This window comes from Urocampus carinirostris, chromosome 11 (assembly GCF_059441175.1).
Source record: "Urocampus carinirostris isolate Australia breed hairy pipefish chromosome 11, RoL_Ucar_1.0, whole genome shotgun sequence".
NCBI lineage: Eukaryota > Metazoa > Chordata > Actinopteri > Syngnathiformes > Syngnathidae > Urocampus > Urocampus carinirostris.
The window spans coordinates 42817058-42837553 of NC_142359.1; the positions used below are offsets into that span (position 1 = coordinate 42817058).

The following is a 20496-nucleotide window of genomic DNA, read 5'->3' on the forward strand; positions in this document are numbered from 1 at the left end:
AAAGCGATGGAGGTCTGGCTCATCATCCAGCTGATCCCCTAACAAATATGGGAAAGCAGCTGCCCTTCTTGAGGGAAGTGCTGAGACATACTCGGTCCAGTCCTCTCGAAGGTGGCGACTTTTGAGTCGCCTCGGTGCCTGGGTCAGTCTGTACCTGTCCTCTGTGCGGGTTTCCTTAGTCCCGCCCTTAGTACAGGCCTGGTCAGGGGCCAGTCCCCCCTTGATGCCAGCACAGTCCAGCCACACTTGCAAACCTAAGGGCCGGTCACACAGCCGTTTGCGGCTGAATCACGGCCAGAAATTTCTGCCTGTGAGGCGGACGCTATTGGACGCTTTGAGATCGCCATACAGACGAGATACAGCAGTGCTTAACACGCGGTCGGAAATTCGCGCACGGGTGGCAGCGCGAAAAAGTTTTGCGCTGCTCAATTCTTTAGAACGCGGGTACACAGCCTTTCACGGGCGTATCGAGGTTGCGTAGGAGTCGGATTTGGGCACAACACCGGCTCAGGAGCTTCTATACCCGTTGTCCACACGAGAAAATGATGCGGAAATGACGCGATGAGGAAGCGGAACAGTCGCCGGCGTCTGTTTTGCGGGCATACCACCGATGAACAGCAGGTTGGCCAATTTTGCGCATTTTCTATTGCGGGCAACCACGGGCAAAAAAAAAACGCAAAATTTTAGCCGTGATTCAGCCGCAAACGGCTGTGTGACCGGCCCCTAACCTCAGCCCATACGCAATACCTATCCTGCTCCTTCAGCGCAGGGCTTTATGGTCCCTCAATTGTGAGGCCCCTTCTCAAGGTTTCATTTTTCCTCACGATGAGGTTTTGAGTTTTTTCCTTGCCCGCATGTTGGTTTAAGATCCCGCGATGGTGTAGTTGTAATCCTTTGCAGTCCTTTGAGACATTCTTGTGATTAAGGGCTTTACAAATAAATGTGACTTGACTTGAACCTGCTGTCGTCGTTGTTGTTGTTAAGTCACTCAAGGCGCCTAAGGTAATCCTTAGTAGCGCTAGACTCGCTTGTGGGAGGCTCCGTAGTTCTCCGAAGGAGAGGGGGCTGCGACTGTCCTGTGTCGCTAGGCCTGACGGGGTGTGACCCAAGCATATGAAGCCTCTGAAGTCCTTAGTACGTTCGGACATGATTTATGGAAGCCCCGTGGGCAGGTAGTACAGGTGGTTGGGGTGTGGTCGCAGCGAATGGTTCAAAAGCACCCCTGGCATTTGGACTGGGGGCCAGGGTTGCTCCTGATGTCGCCCGCCCTAAGAAGAACAGAGAGAGGAGAGTAGAAGAGAGAGAAAGAGAGGGACAGATAGAAAGAGAGAAAGACAGACAGAGTAAAACGCAAAAAGGGGGAAAAGAGAGTGAGTAAGGTGGGGAGAGAGTAGGAAAGAGAGGGACAGAAAAAATGAGAGACAAGAGTGTAAAGGGGGAAGAGAGAAAAGGAGAGACAAAGAAGGAGAGAGGACCAAGAAAGAAAAAGAGAGCGAGTCTGAGTGGATTGAGTTGGATTCGTAAGGCTCCCCCAAGAGAGAGCCCTTCGCAGGACACCACGGGCAGGTTACTAGTCTTTGTCCTGCCCTGCTGTTGTGACTGGGTGGCGTCGGGTGCTAGGGTAGTCACAACTTGGTATTCCAGAATAGGTAAGGGATTGGTCTTATATTTCATTGGATGTGCTCTTGAAAGGTCTTGAAAAGTCCGAAACTTGAATTGAACAATCCTAGAAAACCCCTTTTTTTAAGTCTTAACCAATTTTCATGTCTGCAGGAAGTACCACACACACTTGCTGCAGTTCGATGGCGAGGGTGGCTGGCGCTTGGAGCAACTGGACACGGCCGCTCGCCTCTCACTCACCGAAGAGAAGCAGCGGCTGGAGAGTCAACTAGCCGGAATCCCCGAAATGCAGCAGCGCCTCAACGAGCTCTGCCTGATTCTAGGTGACGATTCGGTGCTCAGGACCGCCTGACACTGGGCCACCAGACGCATTTTCCAAAGGTCTTTTTCATGAACAAACTTGTTTTCCATCCAAAAGGTAGCTAAGGGTCCATCATAATTTCAGGTAATTTGGGTAAATGTGATTTATCAGTAAAATTAAGCAATCAACACTTTTCATTTGATCTAAAACTTTTTCTTTGCTGCACAATCTAAAACATTTGGGTTGAGAATAATCAAATTTGCGTCCAAAAGGGACTGATCCTCTACTTGGTTTTTAATGTGTCCCTAAATAATCTGTGTTATTTTTAAGGGTTCATTACAAATTGTTTTAAATCGAATAAAATAAAAAAGTTCAGTGCACCACTGAAACAATGCCAGTTGGAATTCAAATTTCCTTTAAAAACCCAATAACCCATCACTTAAAGCTTTTTTCAGAACTCCAGTGCTACATGTTGGTGACCTTTTTTTAATATAGATATGTTTATGTATGGGCAGCACGGCGGCGCAGTGGTTAGCGCGTGTGCGGCACAGTTCTGAGGTCGTGGGAACCTCCTGCGTGGGTTCAAATCCAGCTCCCGGCCTTACTGTGTGGAGTTTGTATGTTCTCCCCGTACATGCGTGGGTTTCCTCCGGGCACTCCAGTTTCCTCCCACATTCCAAAGACATGCATTTCAGGTGAATTGGCCGGTCCAAATTGTCCCTAGGTGTGACTGAGCGAGTGAGTTGTCTGTCCCTGTGTGCCCTGCGATTGGCTGGCAACCAGTTCAGGGTGTCCCCTGCCCACTGCCCGAAGATTGCTGGGATGGGCTCCAGCACCCCCGCGACCCTACAGAGGATAAGTGGTGCAGCTGATGAGATATTTATATATATATATATATATATATATATATATATATATATATATTATATATACCCAAAAAGCGTGTTCCACTTCATGATTTTGTCCCACATATTGTTGATGCTTCATAGAAAATACAGTTGTATATCTTGATGTTTGAAGTCTGAAATGTGGCAAAAAGTCACAATGTTCAAGGGGGCCAAAATGTTTCGCAAGCCACTGTATGTAAAAACTAAAACTTGATTACACTTTTGGTGGGTGGTTTCTGCAAAACAACTCAGGAGGTTAGGTAATATCAACCAAAGTATTTATTGAGTTGGTCCATTTTTGAAGCCATACTTTTTTTTCAACCCAGCTTTTTTTAAATAATAATAATAATAATAATTTCCTTGTATTGTCATTCTGTGTAACAATGTACACAGAACGAAATGTCGATTGCACCTGACCCGTTGTAGCGAGCCGATGCAGCCGCAGCCAACAGAGGGCGCCGCCGACCACTTTTTAAGTCTTAGGAATGACTCGGCCGGGGCGCGAACCACCGACCTCCCAGTCTCAAAGCGGGCGCCTTACCATCTAGGCTACTGAGCTGGTAAAAGTGTATATTTATACACTTAATTTTCATTGTTTTACCCAGTGGTTTGTTTTCAAACTCAAATGTGACCCTTGAGCACTAAATTTTGCAGATCCCATCCTAACCCTAATCAAAATTAAGTTGACCCGTTACTGCGGCGGAATGCTAAAGCTTAAATACTTTTCTTTGAAGAAGCTGCATTTCCCGAAAGGATTTTGATTCTGTTCTAGGCTGGGAATAAAAACGATAATTTAAAGGAGTGCAAAATGGAAAAAAAGTGGACTGTTAAAGTGGACAGTCACATTCTGAATTCAGTTTTCATATGAAAAATTAAATGCTGCCCTGCTCAGGATATTGGCTGCTGTTTTAGTTTCCCACACAATGTGACTTATATTGCCTTTGTGCAGTTATATAACAGTGTTTTTTGTTGTTGTTTTTTAAAGTCCACAATCTGGTTCATTGTTTTAATAAAGCATCACTAAAGGTTTCAGTTTGCCATGGCAACAATATTTACACATCCCAGCCTCTGCTGACAGGAGGATACAGTTTCTTCTAAATGACTTTTTTACTATTTTACTACTAATATTATGGAGAAAAGTGATAAGAAAATATACACGAATTCAAATAAAATGTAGTCCTGACACTAAATGTAAAAAATGTAATATGTTATTACCTGTAGCCTTGTATTAATGCATACACCGTACAATTCGGACTATTACGCGCACCTGGTAATAAGCCGCACTTGATTATAAGCTGCTCTTGAATATAAGCCGCTCTTGATTATAAGCCACACCTGATTATAAGCCATATGGCCCCATAATGAAACATGATATATTTACAAAGAAAGATGGTACAAAGTAAAAGTTTTAATCATATAGAGCAGGGTCAGCAACCTTTTTGATGTGGAGTGCCATTTTAAATTTAATTCTAAATCCGTGTTCCACACAAGATTAATGACTCGCACAACATTTTTTTATATCCAACAGAGCTGTAATTTTAAACCGGTCCAAATATACAACATGGACATATAGTAAAGAAAAAAAAGTATTTGAACACCCTGCTATTTTGCTATTTCTTCCACTTAGAAATCATGAAGGGGTCTAAAATTTTTATCGTAGGTGCATGTCCACTGTAAGAAATATAAACAAATAAGAAAAATCCAGAAATCACAATGCATTGATTTTTTAACAATTTATTTGTGTGATATAACTGCAAATAAGTATTTGAACACCTGAGAAAATGAATGCTTATATTTGGTACAAATTCCTTTGTTTGCTATTACAGAGGTCAAACATTCCTGTAGTCTTTCACCAGGTTTGCACACACTGCAGGAAGGATCTTGGCCCACTCCTCCACACAGATCTTCTCTAGATCAGTCAGGTTTCTGGGCTGTTGCTGAGAGACACGGAGTTTGAGCGCCCTCCAAAGATTTTCGATTGGGTTCAGGTCTGCAGACTGACTGGGCCATGCTAGAACCTTGATATGCTTCTTACAGAGCCACTCCTTGGTTTTCCTGGCTGTGTGTTCTGGGTCATTGTCGTGTTGAAAGACCCAGCCACTACCCATCTTCAATGTTCTGACTGAGGGAAGGAGGTTGTTCCCCCAAATCTCACAATGCACGGCCCCAGTCAATCCTCTCTTTAATGCAGTGCACTCGTCCTGTCCCATGTGCAGATAAATTCTCCCAAAACTTCACAGTAGGAATGATGTTCTTTCGATTGTACTCTTAATTATTTTTCCTCCAAAAACACGCTTAGTGGAATTATGACCAAAAAGTTCTATTTTGGTCTCATCTGACCACAAAACCTTTCTCTTCTGTATCATCCAAATGGTCGTATGCAAACTTAGGACGGGCCTTGACATGTGCTGGTTTAAGCTGGGGAACCATTCGTGCCATGCATGATTTCTAACCATGACATCCTGATGTATTACCTACAGTAACCTTGGAAACGGTGGTCCAAGCTCTTTTCAGGTCATTGACCAACTCCTGTTGTGTAGTTCCGGGCTGATTGCTCACCTTTCTTAGAATCATTGAGACCCCACGAGGTGATATCTTGCATGGGGCTCCACTCCAATTGAGATTGACCGTCATGTTTAGCTTCTTCCATTTTCGAATGATTGCTCCAACAGTGGACCTTTTCTCACCAAGCTGCTAGGCAATTTATATGTAGCCCTTTCCAGCCTTGTGGAGGTGTACAATTTTGTCTTTGGACAGCTCTTTGGTCTTTGCCATGTTACAAGATAAAGTCTTACTGATTGGGGTAGACAGGTGTTTTCATGCAACTAACGACCGTAAACCGGTGCATCTGATTCAGGATGATACATAGAGTGCAGGTGTACTTCTAATGGGCAGACTAACAGGTCTTTCAGGGTCAGAATTCTAGATGATACACAGGTGTTCAAATACTTATTTACAGCTGTATCACACATATAAATTGTTAAAAAATCATGCATTGTGATTTTTCTTTTCAGTTTATCTCCCTCACGTTGGACCTGCACCTACAATAATAATTTCAGACCCCTCCATGATTTCTAAGTGGGAGATATAGCAAAATAGCAGGGTGTTCAAATACTTATTTTTTTCCTGTACAACTGACCAATTTATCTTGCACTATTCTTATTGATCATTAAACTAAAAAATGAATGTGAGTAACATGTGGAAAGGCCTGTAGACATTCATGACTTCAACTTTTTAAGAATCCACCAGAATGAACTATTCTTTGTCAACGATGAACCACATTAAAAAAACATGTGATATGGACAGCTACCATACCATTCATTAATGAAATCTTATTGCAGAAAATATATCAATACTTGAAATAACAGAAGCAAGGCAGAAGTCTACTTGAAACCAAGTGCAACATAAATAACAGCTGAACAGCAGCAAATAAGACTGCAACTGAAATCACAACTGATTTGGTCGCAGATATAAATGGTTTTAACACATAACAAATACGCTTCCTCTTCATAGTTCATGTGTAAACGTTCTATACTGTATCTTCAGCGCGGTAAGATCTTTGACATTGTTATTGTTTAATATTTCGCGCATCCATTTCATATGGTTGGTGTAAAGCTGGGGTCGGCAACCTATGACATGCGTGCCAGCAGTGGCACGTGAGGGGCTAATCAGTGGCACGCGTGCACACGGAAAAGTAATACAAATAATGATTTTTAATACAAATAATAATGGAGAAAAGATCCGTGTTTTAACCCAGCCACAAAATCATCGCGCGCGAAATATGAATGAATCATGGGTCGTTAGACATTTACAGTACACTCCTGGAACAATGGTCAGTATTTTGGTTTTTGGGTCAGGTTCAAGAAGAACCTAAAATGCTCTACAACCTACAAATGAACTTTGACAGCACATCACTCCAGCCACAAAATGAACCCTACAAGGGGACACTATTTCACCATATAATATATAGTATATAATTTATATTCTCATCTCCAGCGAAAAAATTTAGTTATTTTCAGCCAGCGTGGACAAATAACTGGGGTTTTGTGCAAACAAAAAAATACTGTGCTTTTTGTGCATTATGCCTCGAGAGTGGTGTACCTCGCACATTAAGTGTTAAATGTCATTACGAGAAGAAACATGATCATTAATTTAAGGATGAGTCTGAGAAGGCGGAGACATTAAAACGCTCTGTGTCCAAGTACCGCCAACACACACAGACCCTGAAAACCTTTGTCACTACTAAAATCACCACCACTGAAGCAAGTTATCACATTGCTCACTACATAGCAAACATGGAAAACCTTTTCTATCTGCGACCAAATCAGCTGTTATTTCTGTTGCACTTATTTTCAAGTTGCCTTCTGCCTCGCTGCTGTTATTTCAAGTTTCGATATTTTGTGCGATAGGATTTCATTGATGAATGGTATGGTAGCTGTCCATATCACTTGTTTGTGATTCTAGTTCATTCTTGTGGTAAAAAGTTTAAGTCATGGATGGCTACAGGCCATTTCACATGTTGCTCACATTCATTTTTTAGTTTATTGATGAACAAGAATAGTGGAAGATAAATTGGCCAGTTATACAATTTCAATGTATATCCATGTTGTATATTCAGACTGATGTAAAATTACAGCTGTTGGATATAAAAAAGATTGTTGTCGGAGTCATTGATCTTGGTGTGGAACACTGATTTACAAGGAAATTTGAAAGTGGCACTCTCCGAAAAGGTTGCTGACCCCTGGTGTACAGGGAGTGCAGAATTATTAGGCAAATGAGTATTTTGACCACATCATCCTCTTTATGCATGTTGTCTTACTCCAAGCTGTATAGGCTCGAAAGCCTACTACCAATTAAGCATATCAGGTGATGTGCATCTCTGTAATGAGAAGGGGTGTGGTCTAATGACATCAACACCCTATATCAGGTGTGCATAATTATTAGGCAACTTCCTTTCCTTTGGCAAAATGGGTCATAAGAGGGACTTGACAGGCTCTGAAAAGTCAAAAATAGTGAGATATCTTGCAGAGGGATGCAGCACTCTTAAAATTGCCAAGCTTCTGAAGCGTGATCATCGAACAATCAAGCGTTACATTCAAAATAGTCAACAGGGTCACAAGAAGCGTGTAGAAAAACCAAGGCGCAAAATAACTGCCCGTGAACTGAGAAAAGTCAAGCGTACAACTGCCAAGATGCCACTTGCCACTAGTTTTGCCATATTTCAGAGCTGCAACATCACTGGAGTGCCCAAAAGCACAAGGTGTGCAATACTCAGAGACATGGCCAAGGTAAGAAAGGCTGAAAAACGACCACCACTGAACAAGACACACAAGCTGAAACGTCAAGACTGGGCCAAGAAAAATCTCAAGACGGATTTTTCTAAGGTTTTATGGACTGATGAAATGAGAGTGAGTCTTGATGGGCCAGATGGATGGGCCCGTGGCTGGATCGGTAAAGGGCAGAGAGCTCCAGTCCGCCTCAGACGCCAGCAAGGTGGAGGTGGGGTACTGGTATGGGCTGGTATCATCAAAGATGAGCTTGTGGGGCCTTTTCGGGTTGAGGATGGACTCAAGCTCAACTCCCAGTCCTACTGCCAGTTTCTGGAAGACACCTTCTTCAAGCAGTGGTACAGGAAGAAGTCCGCATCCTTCAAGAAAAACATGATTTTCATGCAGGACAACGCTCCATCACACGCATCCAAGTACTCCACAGCGTGGCTGGCAAGAAAGGGTCTAAAAGAAGAAAAACTAATGACATGGCCTCCTTGTTCACCTGATCTGAACCCCATAGAGAACCTGTGGTCCCTCATCAAATGTGAGATTTACAAGGAGGGAAAACAGTACACCTCTCTGAACAGTGTCTGGGAGGCTGTGGTTGCTGCTGCACGCAATGTTGATCGTGAACAGATCAAAGCACTGACAGAATCCATGGATGGCAGGCTTTTGAGTGTCCTTGCAAAGAAAGGTGGCTATATTGGTCACTGATTTGTTTTTGTTTTGTTTTTGAATGTCAGAAATGTATATTTGTGAATGTTGAGCTGTTATATTGGTTTCCCTGATGAAAATAAATAATTGAAATGGGTATACATTTGTTTTTTGTTAAGTTGCCTAATAATTATGCACAGTAATAGTCACCTGCACACACAGATATCCTCCTAAAACTAGCTAAAACTAAAAAAGCCCCACTCCAACTTCCAAAATATTCAGCTTTGATATTAATGATACTTTTGGGTTCATTAAGAACATGGTTGTTGTTCAATAATAAAATTAATCCTCAAAAATACAACTTGCCTAATAATTCTGCACTCCCTGTAAAGTGAAAAGAAGAGGCGAGCCACTTCATTTGAAATGAAAGTGGAATATGGAAGCTTGATGCTTTTGAGAAATTGGTTGAAACGCTTTTTTTTACCACAGTTGCCTAACTGTTGAAGCTCATCTTCTAAAAGTAAGTTAAACTGAACTTTATTTATGTTTATAAAGTATATTATTTTATAAATTCTTTAGTACAAAACAATACAGGTTACTTATACAAGCCTTAAACATACTTAAATAATCCGTTAACATACAAAATATAGCACTGAAGCAACTTACGAACAAATTCAAATTACGAATGATCGGCCGGAACTTATCTCGTTCGTAAGTAGGGCAGCGTGTATATTCCTCCTGACTCACTCTTACCTTAATTTCTTGCGCGCCCTTGGCGGCCGTTAGAAAAAAATGCATAAATTAGCCGCATCATTGCATAAGCCGCTGGATTGAAAGCTTGGGAAAAAGTCGCGGCTTATAGTTCGAATTTTATGATAGTTCCACCCCCTTATATGAACTGGGAATTTAATCTATTATTTTAAATCCAGGATCCAGATTTTATGCGTTTCCTATGCATATCGTTTCAATTTGATGGAATCATCCAAGTTGACTTACTCTTTTGCATGTGTTTTCATCTTAAAAAGAGAAAAAATGTATTATTTTCTTGTAAGTAAATAAAATTGCTGCAAAAAAATCGCTTGGCTATTGGTGATTTTTTTTTTTATCACTTTTGCAAGACTACTTGTAAGAGCTATATATTATATAAACTCTCTGTTGGCAGAATTACTCAGATGAAATTTCCCTCGCATAGGAGCCAGCACTGCCGGGAAACCATCTCGCCAAAATCTCTCCGACAGAACTGCCTTACCTCCGTTCAGGGGTGTGGTTTATTTTGACTTTACACATAAACAGGAAAAGGAACACACATGAGCGCGACTTCACAATAAAAGGATATACGATTGAGAAACGTATAAAAGATGAAATTAGACTGATTTTTGAAACGTGACTATATATGTGTGTGTGTGTGAGAGAGATTGTTTTTATATTTAGGAATACAAAAACAGGTTAATTTCATTGTATTAAATCCTGAGAAATGCACATATCTCAAAACAGCCAACTTTACATTCCCCCCTGTTGTGAATTTCAAAGAACTTTATAGAAGAGAACATGAGATTGTTAATTTCATGGAGAGGCAAAAACCTTCAAGAAGGAAAAAACTTCCTCTCCTAAGGATTGTCTTTTTCTGTAAAAACTGGATAAAACAAAAACAGACAAAAACCTATGAGTGATAAGATGTATTTTCTTGTAAATGTAAATACCTTGTCATAATACGTTCGTTACATGATCTGATTCATGTGAAAAGACCCTTTTTTTTCTTCTGTTATCTCAATTGTCAAAAGTTTTTGACCTAGCATTTGAACCAAGTATTTGTTAAACAGAGAATAAACAAAAAATGTCAATCAAAGAATCAATCAATTAATCAGTGCTATTTTTGATTAAACCAGTAACTATGTTTATCGTTGTGGGGTCCGATACCCTCCCCCATTAGGACACGACGGTGTAGGAGAAAATGCAGGTTCGATATCTTTTAAGTCTTCTTACGTGATTTAATCAAGTACACCGAGGCTTGCCATGAGGGGGAGCTCTTTATTTCGTCATCCCAAAGAACTCAGAGAACTCCAGACATAACAATGCTTTTATAGCTTCAATTTGAGTACAACCCAAGAGGCGGCGGAGATCTGACGTCTCAACAAGGAAGATGTTGTCGTACCCTTAATAGGACATGTTGTTCGCCTCAGTTTGCTCAGAGGGACCTTGCACAGAGGGACCTTGCAGGTCTCATGCCCTTTTAGGGAAACTCAACTGTCTTGCCAAGGATCTTCTCGAAATGATATCAACATTCCCTCACTACTGTAAGCAAGTCTTTCTACATTTCTAAATGTATGCAACTCTTCTACAAATGCAAGTCTATTTTCCACAACAACGGCTGCCATGCATATCCTCTCGGGAGGATAGAGGTTTTTGGCGGCTTTGATACTATTTTTCATAAGCATGGCCACCGTTATGCGCCCCACGCCTCCTGGCACGGGCGTGATGATGTTGGGAATTCCTGTGGCGGCGATGACTATGCCTGCGATTTGAGTGTGATGCCGGAGTTGATCCTTGGGAGTGTAACGGTGAGAGATAGTCACGGTGGCATCACCTCCTGGTCTTTCGTGGCGCCCACCCGTCCGCGTGAAGTGGGCTGATCCTGGCACATGCAGCGCTCGTTGACTACATAGAAGCCGTCCACGTCTTTAGCGGGGGCCATGGCGTTGCAGATGGCGCGTTCGTCAATGTGGTGCGGCAGAGGAAGCTGGACAAGCAGGCCATCCACGCAGTGGTCTGTGTTGAGCTTGTAGATGAGGTCTAACAACTCTTCCTCGCTAATGTCAGAGCGCTGAGTATGGTTTCGCTGGAAGTTTCGACGTCAGCGGCCAATCGGGTCTTGTTGAGGACGTACGAGTGGCTGGCCGGGTTGTCACTGACTAGAATCACACTGAGGTGAGGCCGCCGGTGTCCGGCCATCATCAATTTGTCCACATCGGACTGCGCCTCTTTTCGGATCTGGCGAGCTAGCTTCTTCCCTGAGATGAAAACGGCCTCTTGCCTCGAGGCGGACGTGTGTAGGAGACACAGCTGATGGCGAGAGTGCAGGCACACTTTCCTGAGAGTCCTGACCGCTGCCCTTGTGAAGACAAGTTAAGTTTGAAGCTCCCTGGGCTGACAGAAGTACGTCTTCTGATCAACAGGGGTCACTGTCTCCTGTGTGGATGAGAGAAACAGAAATAAATAGAGAGAAATGTAGATTACGAGAAAGATAGATGGATAGACTTAAAAAAGTTTTTTCAAATAGTTTATGCTAACCATATTTTATTCCCCCCTGATGAGACACTTCCTGTGGCTCAATTGAACTTAAAAAAACAACTAATACATTTATATAGATTCGTATATTTGCTCAAATTATCTTTATATTTATTATAAGTGAAGGCAAAATCCCCACTATAAGTTGCCGTATCCATTTTGAGCATTATATCCCAAAACTACAACTCGAAGAGAAACAATTTATTTTTTAAATTGTTAGTTCTAAATCTCAAATTTTGCTTTTTTACTAATTCCAGTCACTGAAGCAGTTTAACCATTATCCTTGTCAGAATTATTCACCCTGATTTGAGTGATTGAGTGTTTTCTCTTTTGTGCATTGGTCATGTTCGAAAAATTCTGTATACACTTTTTATTTCCATTCCCTTTTGATTTTTAATGTGTTAACTTGTTGTTGGCCATCCCCCCCAGGCAGATGACCAGGGTAGATTGTTAAATCATCAACTTAGCCCAAAAAAAAAACGTTTTTATTGTTATGATTCCCTCTTTGTTTAGCATTTTGTAAAAATCATAACCGATGTATTATCTTTTCAGTAAGTAAATTTGTTAAAAATAACGGTATTTTGCAAAGAAAGCTGGTAATTCACACTCAAAGTGAATAACTTTGCCAAAAATGAAAAATACCATCCAAAAATGTCTTCAATGTGGGCGATACTCTAATGGTGTATGGTTATTCTAATTGATTATTGTTAAGCTATTTGACAAAAATTTGAATTGTGTTATATTATAGCATTTCTTTTGTGTAATATTTTTCTATTCGTCCAAACTTCATAATTTGAATTTCAAAAAACAGTTATATGGAGAGCTTATTCAGAAGACAATTTTTCATCAATTGCGGAAAACCAAAACTTCCCCCCTGCTGAGTTAAAACCTCAGTTCATTTTTTTATGAATACAAGTGAAATAAGATAGCTTTTATAGTTTTGCAAGATACATTTATCAATCTTCCTCGAGCACGTATACACTTTGTATTAACAAGACTCTATATAACTTCAAGCAGACGTATTCTTGAATGTTGTTGTGTTCCTGTCTTTGATTTGCTTATTCCACATTACATTCACTATTTGAATGTTGGTTTTGGCCCATCAAAAGTACTTTTTCAAAATGTGTCCATGTCAAAAACAAAATGACTTTATTGTCTTTTTTTTTTTGTCAGTTCTACTGACAACCAGTCCAGGTATCTCCAGTCCAGGTGTGCTCCATCACCCCTGTGGTCTCGCTGTTGATAAGCTGCAGCTGGGATGTGCTCCATCACCCCCGTGGCCTCACTTTTGATAAGCGGCGCAGGCAATGGATGAATGATGTCTTAACATTTTGTCCGTGCCCTCTTTTTGACAGGTCGATATGCCCTTTGGAGAGTGCATTGATTTAAAAAAATGTATTTTGTGGAATTCAGTGGCATTTAGGGTCTGGTTAATTTTATCGTGCTTACGTACTGGGATGTTTTAGTAAATTAGCCGGATTATTCAATGTCTTAAATTTTTCTCTAAATTTAAGTACTAGTCAAGTCAAGTCAACTTGACTTGACTTAAATTTAAGTAATAGTAAACATTATCTTAGTTTAATCAATTTCTATCCATTTATTTCCCGTGCAATTATATTTTTAAATTATCATGATATGTCTCGAAATCAATTTATCCGTTATTTTTAATTCCTGTGATCCTTTCCAGGATTTGATCAATCAGTTTCTCATTGTCTTCTAAAGAAATGCTCTTTTCCATAGACACTGTTTCCTTTTAACTTAACCAAACCATAAGTCAGCATTTGTTACACATTTATTAATCATTTGTCAATCGTAACACATTCATTCTAAAAAAAATTCAGTGTGGAATCAATTGTCCTCCCAGAGGATCTAGTCCTTTGGGCTAAACTCATCAAAATTCCAAACCCTCACACTATCTAATCATCAAAAAAGTCTCAAAAAATGCCAAATCAAACCCAATGTCAAAACTTTCTAATTGTCTTTTCCTCTCTCTCTATATTCATAATTTCTTGTTATTGATATATAGCAATATAATATAAAGCAATGCATACTTGTCTCTTATGAATTTATCTTGTTGACTCGTATTTATATTATTATCATGATCTTTTATAGTCTTTGTTCTATGCAATAGCCTTTGTTTTATGCAGCCCATCGAGATCCCTTGTGATTTAGGCTATACGAATTAACATGATCTGGCCCGACTATAATACTTGTTTTTTTATTTTTATTTTCTTTTTAAAAGAAACATTTCATTCAGTGACTGAAATAGCGTCAGCTACGTCATTAATGATTTCTAGTCTCGAATTTTCTTTTCTGTGTTAATTTGTCGTCATTTTCAAACTTCTTTCAAAATTTTGATTATTTAAAATGATTCGGATCACCTGCCCTTTTGTGTGCATTTTTTATGGAGCGTAATCTATTATTGAATAAGAGAAAAAACTCAAGGAAATAATATTTTTACGTATTACGCCTCTTTTGAATTTGTCTATTTATAACGAACGAGAAGATGGACACTAAAATTATGGACGGTTTCCAGTCATCTTCTTTGCTTTACTTGTCCTTGCTTTATTAGGAGCAAAACTACACGTCTTAAAAGTTCTTACCCTTTTGCTATTTGCATATTAAACGAGAAATGATTAGTCTAGACATATTCTTTCTTTTTAAACTATTATGTATAATTATCTTATATTATACACTCGGTGTTTTCATTTGCCCACGCACCTGTGTCCTAGAGCCGGCTTTCAAACGGCTCATTTGCTTTGATGATTGATACTATGAATTCTGTTGTACAAAGAAGTTAAGGAAAGAAGGAGATATAGAAATAGACAATTGAAAAAGACAGGCCTGTGGCCAATCCCCATTACCATCAACAATTAGATGTAGAAAATAAATTAATAATTTAATGATCAACACAGAATGAATACGCAGATATCTACTATATTTGTCACTGATTCACAACCTCAATCTTGGTATCACTAAATTTTGGGGGCTCATAGATCTCTGCCTAGACCCATAAATCTCCTCGCAAGCTAGTTCCGTCATTCAACAGCCCTCAGGGGCAAAGTGAACTCTGTACACTACAATATCTCTATTAATCTATTCTTTTACATCTATCACATTATCATTATTGAAAGTTCAGATTTAAAGTTATTTCATATATGTGTATACAGTATATATATATATATATATATATATATATATATATATATATATATAATATATGTATGTGTGAGCAGCACGGTGGTGCAGTGGCCAGCACGTGTGCGGCACAGTTCCAAGATCCTGGGAACCTCCTGTGTGTGTTCAAATCCAGCCACCGGGCTTCCTGTGCGGAGCCTGCATGTTCTCCCCGTGCTTGCGTGGGCTTCCTCCGGCTATCCGGCTTACTCCCACATTCCAAAGACATGCATTTCAGGTGGATTGGCTGGTCCAAATTGTCCCTAAGTGTGAATGAGCGAGTGAAAAGTCTATCTTTGTGTGGCCTGCAATTGGCTGGCAACCAGTCCAGGGTGTCCCCCACCCAGTGTTCGATGATTGCTGGGATGGACTCCATCACTCCCGCTACCCCACTGAGGACAAGCGGTGCAGCTGATGAGATGAGATATATATCTATCATGTTTATGGTTCATACCGGCCGCATCTGAACACAAAACATTTTCTGGATCCTCACCTATAACACCCTTAGCATTGACATACTCCTTTAATATTATCAAAATTGGTATTTTACTTACCATTGTTTGTATATTGTATTCCTTTTGCTTTATTATTGTATTGTTCTCAGCAAAGGGAAATGTGAATTTCCCTCGGGGATGAATAAAGTATGTATCTATCTATCTATCTATCTATCTATCTATCTATCTATTTTGTGCACACTCTGAGAAATGTATATACATTCAAACTAATTAAAAAGTATTAATAGATAGTATGAAGACTAAATAAAATACAATGTTGTTTTTCTGGGCACCCTAGCTCAATGCTATATTTAAATACAAATTAGGATTTTGTGTGGTAAAAAAAACATCCATTATGCATTTTCAAAATGAAATAGTAATCACTCATGCGTTTGATCAATTTGTGTCGTGTTGTCTCTAAAAGTGTAATGCGGAGGACAAAAAGTGTAGATTAAATGAGTTAAATCAGGAAACTGAATCATAACTACGTTTTATAATTTTTATTTTTTATTGTTTTTCAGTGGTTCTGTGTACTTCAATCTAAATTGGTTATAAGTATAATTGCAAACAGTTAAATGTGATTTTATTTTATAATTTATGTCACTGAAGAGTTTACCATTTGTATTTCTCGTATAAAAAAAGTTATAATTTCAAATGAAAAAAAAGTTTACTAAGTACGTATGTATAATAAGTAGCTATGTATGAATATATATATATATATATATATATATATATATATATATATATATATATGTCTTCTCATCTCATCAGCCGTACCGCTTATCCTCATTAGGGTCGCGGGGGGGCTGGAGCCCATCCCAGCCATCTCCGGGCAGTGGGCAGGGGACACCCTGAACTGGTTGCCAGCCAATCGCAGGGCACACGGGGACAGACAACTCACTCGCTCATTCACACCTAGGGACAATTTGGACCGGCCAATTCACATGAAATGCATGTTTTCGAATGTGGGAGGAAAGCGGAGTGCCCGGAGGAAACCCACGCAAGCACGGGGAGAACATACAAACTCCGCACAGGAAGTCTGGAGCTGGATTCGAACCATGACATGAACTGTGCCGCACATGCGCTAACCACTGCGCTGCCCTTATATATATATATATATATATATATATATATATATATATATATATATATATATAAAATAATGTAAAATTGAAAAAAGAAAAACAAATAAAGCAGAAACAAAAAAGAAAAAGAAAAGAAATAACATTTTTTCACAAGCTAGAAAAAAGAAAGACGAAAAAAATAAATGAAAAAGAAAATTGAATTAGAATAAGAAGGAAAATGAGGTTCAAACCAAGAGGGGAAAATAAACCAAAAAAGAAAAAAAGATAAGAAAAACAAATGAAAAAAATGTAAAAAAAAAATTTAAATCCATTATTATGCTACATGTTTTTTTTAATTCATTCTGCTGGGATATTTTACGTATTTAAACATTTTCATACTAAGTAGCTTTAAAGGTGTGGTATTCAAGTTTAACCTTGGTTACTTACGGCCTCATTGCAGCATCTGGGCCATTTATTCACGAGATGTGCACAAGTACGTGGACCTGTTAGAAACAAAGGAAGTTATGGCTTCGACAGAGGTAAGACAATTAATACACTTTGTATGTGATTTCCTGGTAACTGAATTGTCTTTTCATCTTTATCGGCTTATAAATGTAAACGTTGTAAGTGTAGAGCAACAAGTTTGGCAACTTCAAGCACCGCGAGTATCAGATATCTAAAACTACGCCCAAAGAGGCATGATCTGGCCAAGCGTCCCTGGTCCATACAAAAAACGAGCCGATCGATAGCTCGTCCTCTTTTCTAGAATAGAAGAATTTACTCTTGTTGTCATTTTTTGTAACCATGCACACAGAACGAAATGTCGATACACCTGACCCGTACAGTTAAACTGTTGCGAGCCGATGCAGCCGCAGCCAAACAGGGCGCAGCGATTTTAGTCATTAGGTGACCAAACCCCCAATTCCAACTCTTAATTCCGAGCGCCAAGCAGGGAGGCAATGAGTACCAAAGTTGTAAGTCTTAAGTATGACTCGGCCGAGGCTTGAACCAAGTCAAGTCAAGTCAAGTCATTTTTATTTGTATAGCCCTTAATCACAATAAGTTTCTAAGGGCTTCACAGATTAGTACACTATGTTACACAGACTATTTTTCAGCCGACAAGAAGAGTAGGTTATTATTCATATGCAATGGAGTAGAATGAGTTTTAAGTTTAGATTTAAACATTTCCACTGAGGTTGCAGATCGGATCTCAGGGGGAAGAGCATTCCACAGCACCGGTGCCCGGATGGAGAACGCTCTCGAACCAGCAGAACACTTCTTTGCTCTCGGGATCACCAGAAGACCGGCACTCTCAGATCGTAGGCTTCGGACCGGGACATAGGGGCAGATCAGATCTAAACCAGTGACCTCCCAGTCTCGGAGCGGGCGCCCTACTATCTAGGCTACCAAGCGGGTTGCCTCGTGCAGGCCTGCCTTGAGTTCGGCACCTGGTCCATCCATTGTGAATGTCTGGAGCACAAGACTAAATCTCTTCGCAACATCAAATAAGAGGACAGTTCCACATTTAACACCATGTTTGCTGGTTTTTGAACAAGGGAATCTCCCCAAATCGACTAGCATTATAGCGGGAAACTTTCTTTTTGTGCTATTAACTTTCAGCGGTCGAAAACACCCATAATCCCTGGCGCCCCGCTCTTTTTTTCTATCATTAATTCTCTGTGTTAAAAAATTGTGTGTTTGCTCTTTTAATCAGCCTGGTCCATTTAATCAGTTTTCTTGCGATTAGTAATTAATATCAGAACTCAAAGAACTCAAGTAATAACGTAATTTTAATTTTTATCAGTGTAGGAAATTCTAGAATCCTTCAGAGAAATAAAAAGATTTATGGTGGAGCACAAGCGACACAAGCAGCACAAGCAAATTTGTTTACTGATGCTGTAAATAATTAATTTCAATCCAAACGATTTAAAAATTAAAACTTGAAAAATCCCTACATAAGTAAGGTTTACTGAACATTACTTCCTAACATATTTAGACCTGACTGGAGGTTTTGAGTGATGGCGTCATAAAACACAACATAAAAAATGCTAACGAGATTGTTTACATTTTATAGCCTATTTAGGCTGCCAAAATGTGTCAAGTAACTTAGTTTTAAAAACAAAATATAAATCAATAGTAGGCTAATCCTGATTTTTGGTATAATTGTAGTTTACATATGGAATATTTTTTCCTTTTTATTATCTATTTGCTACATCTTTGTTCAGCAAATACTGATTTACGTGCATCATCACTGTAACGACTGTTAATACAACTACAACGTGTCTTATTATACAGTATTCTAACTATTCAAATTGGTGTTTGCAATAATATCTTTATTAAAGTTACAGCTACTTTTATTGTAAATCATAAATAATTCTGTTTGACGTAATTGTTTATTACAGCCAGAACAGACAAGTTTATCATAGAAAGTGCACCTTATATTTATAAAACACTGGTGCTACGACCAGCAGTAATTAATGCTTCTATTAATACTAATGTTATAGTAACCTCAGGTGAACTTGAGTAACATGCAAATGCATAACTGTAGCAGTGTCCCAGAAAACGGCAAAAGTAAACCTTTTTATTGTCCAGGAATCCAGTAATGAATTCCCAACTCCTAAGGAGATCAATGAATCCAGTAATGAAATCCCAACTGAGGAAAACAATGACTCTGAAGAATGGGCAAGTGGAGATTCAAAACGTTGAGTTACAGGATGACTAGTTAGAGGAGCAAGAGGGCCTGGAAATATTATTGTTGCAGGAAAAAGCCAATGAAGAAGACTAAGGTCAGACGCAAGAATGGATACTATCTGTGGAGTTATATGTTAATATTGCTATTAAAAACAATATTTGGTATGAATCATAAAATGTAATATGCAAAACGTATTTAATTTGCAACAGCTGACCCAGGGGGAGCAAGATGAAATGCTGGATGAGTTTTCTTAACCTCCTAGGAGTTTTTATTGACAAACTGGGACATAACGAGGTTTCTCCTGAACGTTTCAGCAAATCGAATTGAGTCTCCCACCCAGGCTGAATGAGTGGTTATTAGGTCTCCCAGGACAAACACAAATGCCCCTCTTCCTCTCATCCACTATGTTTCACCGGTCACGGTCCTCAGTTCTGTGAGGGTCGGTCTTAGAATGGTTCCCACAGGAGCAACATCAGGCTTCACAATCAGGGCAAAAGACCCTGTGTCCACCAGGGCTGTGCAGGAAACGTCCCCAATCTGCAAGCGAACAAGGCTGAGGTCCCCCACAACCGTCCAACCCACCATTGCCACATTCTCATTCTGGACCTGCGGGTCACTGCTCACAGTTTCTCCACGTGAAGGTGACATTTCCCAGTAAAGTGGAGGGGTCTGCTTAGTCCGGTCTACACGACCCTTTTTCATTTCCCTGCTTTTTCACTATTTTGGGGCGAGCGGCAAAGCAGATGACCTGGTTGTCCACATCCCCAGGAGACAGAATGGCATCCCCCTCCTCCTGTTGTGCTGTCCGGGGTTTAATTGCTCACACGCGCTCCTCCACCCATGCAGGTCTGTGCCACTCCCTCTCCGCCACTGATGTCGCCGAAACAGTGTAAGCGGTTGTCTGTAGAGCCTTTAGCTGCATTCTCCCTTTCCATGGCGAGATCAAGTGCCTCTCCGAGAGCCGCTGGGTGAGCAAGCTAAACCTGCAGATGGAGCTCACATGGTAAGCGAGCTTGAATAAGCGGATCTAGTATCAGTTCATTTTGGACGAC

The 20496-nt window shown here is 40.0% G+C and overlaps 1 protein-coding gene and 1 pseudogene across 1 annotated transcript in view; one reads left to right on the plus strand and one right to left on the minus strand.

Moving 5' to 3' along the window:
- Positions 1-7563, plus strand: part of abcd2 (ATP binding cassette subfamily D member 2) — a 62137-nt gene extending 54574 nt beyond the window's left edge. The window contains exon 10 of the mRNA XM_088346830.1: positions 1774-7563. Coding sequence (XP_088202956.1) covers positions 1774-1972 — 199 coding nt within the window. The 3' untranslated portion in view covers positions 1973-7563. The remainder of the gene's footprint in view (positions 1-1773) is intronic.
- Positions 7439-20092, minus strand: LOC148357421 (bifunctional methylenetetrahydrofolate dehydrogenase/cyclohydrolase, mitochondrial pseudogene; annotated as a pseudogene).
- Between the last annotated feature and the right edge of the window lie 404 nt (positions 20093-20496).